Source organism: Ursus maritimus, unplaced genomic scaffold, assembly GCF_017311325.1.
Source record: "Ursus maritimus isolate PB19 unplaced genomic scaffold, ASM1731132v1 scaffold_22, whole genome shotgun sequence".
Classification (NCBI taxonomy): domain Eukaryota; kingdom Metazoa; phylum Chordata; class Mammalia; order Carnivora; family Ursidae; genus Ursus; species Ursus maritimus.
The window spans coordinates 27,110,076-27,118,703 of NW_024424675.1; the positions used below are offsets into that span (position 1 = coordinate 27,110,076).

An 8,628-nucleotide genomic window follows, 5' to 3' on the forward strand; every position below is an offset into this window, starting at 1 on the left:
GCCTGGCCCCTCTCCAGGTCCCCCGATGGAGTCCCCACCCAAGGAGAGCCCATCTCTGCCCTTCCTGCCACCCATGAGCCCCCACATACCTGTTGGCCAGACCTGCTTCCTCCACTCACGCATCTGTAGGTGGAGGAGAAGTGCGGGGGCGGAGTCATAGAGGCTTGGGTTCGAGGGCCGGCTCCACGCTTCCTAGTCTGTGATCCTAGCAGCTGTGGACCCCCTTTCTCCAGGGGCAGGAGGGAAAACGGTGAGCACTTTCTGATTCCTGCGGCTCAGCAGTGGCACCTGGAGAAGGTCACAACTGTGTCCCTCTCACTGTCCCTTAGCCAGCCAGGTCCCACTGCTGGCCACTTTGGATCCAACTCTCCTCCTCCCCTCTTTGCAAAGGCCACTGGGTCTGAATCAAGGCAAAACCCAGCTGTTCCAGGACCAGGGGCCAAGAGCTCACTGTGATCCCCTCTTGGCCCCTCCTGGTGGCTCAGGGCCTCGACGGCTCCCTGCAGTCCTGCTTGAGCCAGCACGTTGGCATCCGCTCAGGGCGGGGACCTCTTGGCTCTAGACACCACTGTGCCCCTGCCCAGTCATATCTGTTCATTCGTTCAGGCAACAAGTATTTATTGAACACCTACTAGGTGCCGGGCACTGTTCTAGGAGCTGGGGATGTATCCATGACAGGCACAGGCGCAGTCCCTCCTCCTGGGAGAGCAGACGATAAACATAAGACGAGTGTATTCGCTGTGCTGTCCAGTACAGTAGCCATGACCTACGAGTGGCTATTTGTTTGAATTTAAATGAGTTAAAATGAAATAAAATTTAAAGTTCAGTTCCTCATTCACACTAGCCACATTTCAAGTGCTCAGTAGACACACGTGGCTGGTAGTTTCTGGATTAGCTCAGGTATAGAACATTTTCCTCATTGCAGAAAGTCTTTCAGACGGCACCAATAACGTAGAAGGGGATAGTGATTTAAAGGCCTGGGTTTGGGTGGGAGATGCGACTTAAATGAGGTGGTTAGGGAATGCCTCGTTGAGGGGACATCTGAGCAGAGTCATGAAGCAGAGGAGGTCGGGAGCTCTGTGGGAATCTGGGGGCAGGAGGAGTGTTCCAGGCAGAGGGAATACTAAGCAAGTGCAAAGGTCCTGAGGTAGGATCTCAACTGGAATGTTCAGAGAACAGCAAGGAGGCCGTTGTGGCGGGAACAGAATAAGCAGGGGGAAAGCAGAAGCTGGCACTGGAGGGGACAGCCCCAACGTGGAAGGCCTTCTCTTTCATGGTGAAGGCGTGGGCTTTTGCCCTCAGCGAGAAGACGCTGTAGGAGCGTTTTGAGGAAAGAAGGAGTCGGGATTGGTTTGTGTTTTGGCAAGATACCTCTGGCTGACCAGTTGCAAATATATTGTCGGGGAGGATGGGTGGCCGCAGGGAGGCCAGTGAGGAGCCCACTGCACTGTCGCAGGCAGGAGATGGTGGCGGCTGGCCCAGCGCGGAGGGGTGGGGCGGGGTTCTGAAGACGTTCTGGAGGCAGCTTCCACAGGGCTCCCTGCAGACTGAATGTGGGCTATAAGAGAGGGTGGGGGGGGGGGTCAAGGACTGCTCTACAGGTTGGGGGCTGGGCACCCAGCAGGCAAAGGCGGCATGGGCTGGTTTCATCTCCTGCCCAGTGGGAATAAGGACAGTCCCGACTTTCTGATCGACTGCACGTGAAGGCACCTCACACCTCACCGGGCACATGTTCAGTAATTCAAAGAGCCATTCTTATTAAATAGCCTTTGTCTATGGGACAGCGGCCAGTCCTTCCCAACCTCACCGAATGTGGGAAGCCTCCAGGAAGCATCTCATAAACCTTTAACCTTGGGGATTAGGGCGCTTGCAAACTTTCTCTTAGCCCGGAAATCAGTTCCTGGAGTCAAGCTCCACATGGAAACCCTGGGTGTAAAGCAGAAAAAGCAGAAGCTTCCAGATGGAGGTGCTTGTCAATCCTGATGCTCCCAAAGCCCTTGGAACCCTGGGGAGGGGCGAGATGCAAGGAGCCCCAGAGCGGGACCCCTCTCTCCCAGCCCAGGGCTCCCTGTTCCTCCTGCCCCGAGCTGCGCAGGGAAGGGGACATACAGGAGGGACCCCTAGGGCTGGGTGGTGGCACGTCTGCTGCTGGGGAGGGCGGGCACCCTGCAGGCTGCAGCAGCCAGGAGGGGCAGGGGGTGAGAGGACTGATGGACACACATTCCCTGGGTGACCTGCACGTTGCCAGGTGTCTTTCTGGGGCGAGATAATCTCTCCTGAGAAGAGGAAAGAATTCTAATTTCATCTCAGGACAATATTTGTTTGGAGAGAGGAGAGACAGAACATATGGTGGGGAGGGGTACGGGCCACATTAAATGGGGATTTGTTTTCTCATTTACCTGGTGGCGTGGTGGGGGTGGAGGGTGGGCAGGGCTCCTGCTGGGTCATGAGGGGCAGGGGACCACCTGCCCTGGGATTTTCCTGGGGAGCTGGGCCTTGTGGGGGACGGAGGCAGATGTGGCTCCACCGCACCCTGGGGGCCCTCCGAGGATGGAGAATGTTCAACCCGTTCAGCGTGCACGGAGTGCCTGCTCGGTGCTGGGAGCGGCGTGGCCAGCAGGAGCTCCTTCCGGGTCCCTGTTCTCAGGGAGCTCGGCAGGGCGGGCAGTGCATGCAATGAACAGATATGAGGTCTGACCGGGCATGGGGGGGGCAGGAGGTGGGTGTGAGGGGGTTCCTGCCCTGGGTGGTCAAGGACAGCCTCTGAAGGGGCCCAGTTAGAGCTCTGAGTGCCTTGAAGGAACCAGGTGGGCAAAGAGAGACCAAGGATAGCACATTCCAGCCATTGGGCACAGTCAGGGCAAAAGTGAGGGGAAAGTGAGGCACGCCCACAGGACGGAGAGAAAACCAGGGGGCAGTGGGCAGGCCCCAAACCCCAACCTGGTGGGCTTTATCCCAGGTGCGGTGGGGAGCCCAGGCAGGTTCTGAGCAGGGGCTTGGCCAGGCCTGACTTGGTTTTACAAAGACTTCGGCGCTGGCTGCTGTGCTCTGGGGTTGGGAATGACCTGGGAGGGAGACCGGGGGAGGGGGTGACTAGAAAAATCTGGAAGACTTAAAACTGCAGCTTCCTCCCTGCCCTCCCTGGCCTCCTTGTTCACCCCTTCCAACCCAGCCCTTCTCTGATGCCTCACTGCCCTGGGTGGGTCCCCCGTGGCACCCACGGACTCTGGGATAGAGACCCAGCTCGTGTGGGGCACTCAGGGCCCTGGACCTGCCCCATCATCTCCATGTCTTGCCAGCTGCTGTCACACACCCTTTCCCGGCCTTGCTGAGCTCCTCCAGGGGCCCCACCTGAAGCCAAGCTGTTCCCACTCTCCCCACCCCTCCCTGACCCACCAGCCCTGCACCCCCGGGCCTGGCTGTTTCCTGAGCCCCAGCCACTCCTCCCCCTTTCTCCACACAGCCCTGTTCACAGAGACGCCCCACGACATGACGGCGCGGACGGGCGAGGACGTGGAGATGGCCTGCTCCTTCCGCGGCAGCGGTTCCCCCTCCTACTCGCTAGAGATCCAGTGGTGGTACGTGCGGAGCCACAGGGACTGGACCGACAAGCAGGCGTGGGCTGCGAACCAGGTACCGCCCCTGGGGAGCCACCTGAGCTGGGCTGGGACCGCCCTGGCCCCCAGGGTTCGGATGTTTCTCTCCCCTCTGAGTGGGAGGCAGGGCTTGGCTGAACACTTGGGATGGCCACAGCGAGAAGGGCCCCCCAGACAGCGCAGCGTCCCTCCCTTCAGCGTGCAGGTGGGGAAACTGAGGCCAGGGATTCCAGGCAGGGCGGGCCACCCGGTCACCGCACACACGCTCGCTGGAGCAGATGCTGTTGGTGCCCTGCTCGCTCACTTGCCGCCAGCCCCACGGCCAACCGCCGACCCCTGCAAGTCTGCCTCAGAGTTTTCTCGGGGCCACAGAGCCTGCTGGCCAGCAAGGCAGACCGGCAGTGACTGACCGAGCTGGAGGACACGTCCCCTGGCAACCTCGCCTGCAGCTGGGGTGACAGGAGAGTTCCACATGCTCTCCCTCAGGTCCCCGTGGGAGGAGGCTCCAGCTGCCCGCAGGGGTGGCCGCTGGGTAGCATGCACACGACTGACTTCCTCCCGCCCACTCCCCTCCTCGGGTTCCTGGGAGCCCCTCCCAGGGAGAAGGACTTGAATCTTTGTCTCAAGGTCTGCTTCTAGGGGAACCCATTCTTTCACGGGGGTAATATATGAACACATGCCTCTCCTCCCACCCATTCACATGCGAACACGTGCATTTACACACCTGCACGTGCACACACGGGCGTGCACGCACATTCTAGCGTGCTCGTGAAATCTCCTCCACATGTTCACATGTAACATATTAAACTCTGTCTTGCTCCCGGGGGTGTCCGCTCTCCAACGCTTGCAGCCTGCCTCACAGGGCTCCGAGGACTCTGGGGGGTCAGAGGAAGCCCCGAGGCCGAGGCCGGCTGGTTGCTCGCAGTTGGCAGCATCTGGGGTCTGCCTGCAGGGAATGGTACGTGGGCAGGACTCTGACAGCATTTACCACAAATACACGGTCACGGGTGTGACAAGCACATTCACAGACCCGAGTGTAGAGACAGACATTCCGACAGACAACAGCAGGCAGACTCCCCCACCCGCACAGACCCCCAGATACCCACGTATCGAAGTGCACGGCTCATGCATGTTTGCAGGGCACCCTCTTCATCATCCTTTGCTCTGACTCACCCCCACCCTGAGGCGACACAGAGCCGAGGGACGCCCAACTCAGGACCCCAGGGCATCACTTGTCACAGCTACAATCTTAGCTATTGTCCGCACTCCCAGCCCGTGAAGCTAACGCCTTGTCTCTGCTCTCTCTTCCCCTCCCGCTCCCTCCGACAGCTAAAAGCATCTCAGCAGGAAGACACAGGGAAGGACGCCACCAAAATAAGTGTGAGTTTTGGTAATGACTTCTTGCAAGGGCTCTGATGGAGGACACAACTGTAGTTAAAAAAAAGGGGGGGGGGCCCAGTTCAGCTGGGAGCTTGGGCATGAAGATGGAGGAGAAGAAAAAAGAAAGGGGGAAAAATGGCCTTGTTCTTCTGTTTTTTAAAGGATGCAGATTTTTCAAGTTCATTGAATGACAGGCACAAAAAATGACAGGGGGGAGAGAAGACGCATTCTCTCCTGTCAGGGCCAAGGCTGTGTGTGGCCCAGATGCTTTGTGGCTGTCTCAGCAGCATTTTGAATTTGGGGAACCAATAGGGTCTAATGGGACTAAGCTGGCGTTTTTCGGCCCATCATGACTGACTATGGTGACACGTCAGGGTCACTTGGGTCATGTGGTTCCCGGGGCTGAGGTGGGTCGGGGGAACTACAGCCGAAGGATTTCAGGACTGGCCAGGTCTTCCGCATGGACTTGTTTTACCATTGCTACAACTCTATAGGGAATGGCCAAGCATTCACCCATTTCACAGGGAGGGCAACTGAGGCTTAGAGGGCTCAAAGATTTGCTGGAGGCTGTGACGTGGCTGAACTACCTGTCTTCCGGGCTTGAGCTCCTTGTCTCCGGACTGTGCTAGGACCTCATGTGGGGGCCCAGGGGACTCCAGGAGTGCCAGTTTTTGTGGAGGAGGGCTGGATCGGTGCGTGGGCATCAGGTCATCCTGGCAGTAGGCTAGTAAGTCCACTAGCAGCATTAGAAATGCAGGTGCCCACAGGGGTATGAGTGTGTATGTGGGGGGAGTGACCTCCAGATTCACTCTTTTCTGCTGATTCTTCCACAACTTTTCAAGCGTTGGTGAGGGAGCTCCGGACCCCAAGGCCAATGAGACACAGGTGCTCAGAAGAGCCTTGCCCCAGAGCAGAAGTCACAGTGCAGAGTGGCACCAGTTGGCATGGGGGGTGCCATACTGGGCAGTGAAGATCAGGGAGTGGAGGCAGGGAGGCCCGGGAGGAAGCTCCTACAGCCACCCTAACAGGAGGTGGGCAGGTTAGAGAACAAGGGCTTTTAAAGCAACATTCGTGCAGTCTGCCCAAGGCCCTTCTGGGCTGGGGTCTGGAAATTCAAGCTGCTTCCAGATTAGGGCAGCCGCAGTTCCTCCTACAACCTCTGCCCCTCACCCTCACCCTCTGCCAAGGGCACATCCATGTGCAGTGCCCCATTCCTTGCCCGAACACCCACCAGTTAAGTCTGGGTAGGTGGAGATCTGGGTATATATTAATACACCTGCAACTCTCTCTCCTATGATTTTGTTTGGGGTTTAAGCAGTGTCTCAGGCGAAGGGAAGAATAATCTAATTGACTTAGAGGATTAGAATTCAAGGCTGCTAGGCCCCACGTGAGGGGAATGTGAAGATGCTAATTAGTTAAATAAAATAAATGTGCTCAGCGTGATTGTGCAATCACTCCCCACCCCCAGTGCCTGCAATTCCGGCACCAGCAGGGGCTCCGGGGTTCTGGTGAGGGGTCTGGTCACACAGACATCGACGACCTCCTTGTCCAGACAGTGTCACACACACGACAGTTCTTAAATACACAGACGCGGAGTTCGCTGACACCTGGACACAGAGGCACAGCCCGGTTTCCTGCAGGCTAGAAGGCTCGGACTTTTCTCCATGGCCTTCAAGACTCTGCTCAACTCGTTCTGCTCACCCTCTGGGCTGTCTCATCTTGCTGGCTCCCTTTCCCCTCCCAACTCTGGCTGCTTTTCTACGTTCCCATCCCTACCCACCTCCTGGCTTTTGCATGGGCCAGTTCCTCTGTCCAGGAAACTGTTCCTCACTCTCCCTTCAGAGCTCCGCTCAGGACAGCTCTTGACCCCGTGTCTCAGCCAACATCTCCTCTCCGTGCTGGCTGCATTTCCATCTGCAATCCCCTGTGTGTGCCTTTGTTTCCTATCTGTCCCCCCACACCCCCAGGCTCAGCGGGGCTGGGACTGTGCCTGCCTGATGAACTGTTATATTTCCAGAGCCTAGTACAGCGCCTGGCACATAGTAGGTGTGCGAGAACTAACTGGATGACTGTCACACATCCAAGCCAACAGTGGTATAAACCCAGACACGGAGTTTGGCACACAGACATGCCAACATACTGCACATCCACACCTGTACAGGTAGAGATACAGGTGACACGAAGGCACAGGGTAGCTCGTGTGAGGCCACGGAGCCTAGAACCCAGGCCCTGGATCTGTAGGAGCCAACTGAGCCAGGCAGGAAATTTGGTCCAGTAGCTCTGTGTCTTTTAAAAGTCCTGATTGCGATGGGCAGCTCCTGATTTTTAACCGTCGGGACCTACTTCGAAAAACACCGTGGGAGCTAAGCACAGGTCATGTGCTGGCGGGGCAGCGTGGGTGCCTTGGGATCTCAGGTTCCGGGGGAGGAAGTACCATCAACTTCCCCGAGCCTGGTACAGGAGGGCTCCATGACCTGTTGGGGCTACCATGGCAACCCTGGGAAGGATCCGGGTTGGGGTTGTTGAGGACTCACTGGGGCCGGCACCTCACATCCCTGAGCCAAAACTTACCTTGTAAGCTGAGAAGTCCTAGAGATCGGCTGTGTGAATGACAGTGGTTACTAGAGTGAAAACTTTTTATGAATCGGTAAATCGCAAGACTCCTGTTCCCAGCAGGCAGGGGGGCAGCTAGAGCATGAAACGGGCCCCAGCTTCTCTGCAGGGAGCAGGTGAGAGAATGAAAGAGCTCAGCATCTTGTAGGGAGATCGGCTATATAGTAGGACAGGCATCTGTGATAAAATAATAATAATAACAATAATAATACAGCAGCTAACATGTATTGAGTGCTTGCCATATGCCAGGAACCATGATGAGTGAGCTTTACTTTACACGAATTATCTCGTTTCACTTGGGACCTGGGGAAGGACCCCCGGCCTAAAAACATCTCCCTTGGTAGCTCGCATATGCTGAGAATTTCACCTTTGGGGCCTCATTTCTGTGGCTCAGGCCAATTCTTTTTCTTATTGCTTGTGTTCAAGTTCTGGAAGTTTTTCTTTTGATCGAACTGAAGCTCTTTAGTTTAGAGTTTAGGTTAGTTTCCCCTTTACCAGTTTTGCAAGCTGCGTGGACTTTCATAATGTTAACTGCTTTAACGAGAAAGAGTCCTGGGCCACCTGGGTCCCCACATGCATGTGGCCCGTGCTCTGGCCCGCTCATCCTAAAGTCTGCATCCCTTCCAGCCAAGCCCCAAAGCCAGGTACAGCCCTGAAGAAGCCTCAGGAAGATGAGCAGCCTGCCTCTGGGATCGCCATGAAATCTCCATGAATGGTGATAAGACAGTCCCATTCGTTAGATGAACCAGGCCCCTGCCGACCCTGCCCAGCTGCTGGGCGTGTGTGGTGCACGTGTGGACAGTGGTGTTCTTGGGGGAATGCTGAGACAGCTGGAGCAGTGCATGAGCTCTCTGCAGCCTTCACAAAGGAGGAACAGGCCAAGTGGTGGCTCATGGTTCACTATGATTTTTATTTTCTGCTCTAGATGTTTCTCTCTTAAAATTTCTGCAGTGGCCCACGGTATACATAGGGCATGAAGTTCTGAGGTCCTCCAGGGAGGTGAGATTCACATGGAGTCAAAATCACTCCGTCTATCCCA

General features: G+C 56.5%; 1 protein-coding gene across 1 annotated transcript in view; it reads left to right on the plus strand.

Moving 5' to 3' along the window:
• VSTM2L (V-set and transmembrane domain containing 2 like) overlaps positions 1-8,628 on the plus strand; it is a 35,691-nt gene that overhangs the window by 20,756 nt on the left and 6,307 nt on the right. Inside the window, exons 2-3 of the mRNA XM_040637838.1 lie at positions 3,464-3,633; positions 4,926-4,976. Coding sequence (XP_040493772.1) covers positions 3,464-3,633; positions 4,926-4,976 — 221 coding nt within the window. The remainder of the gene's footprint in view (positions 1-3,463; positions 3,634-4,925; positions 4,977-8,628) is intronic.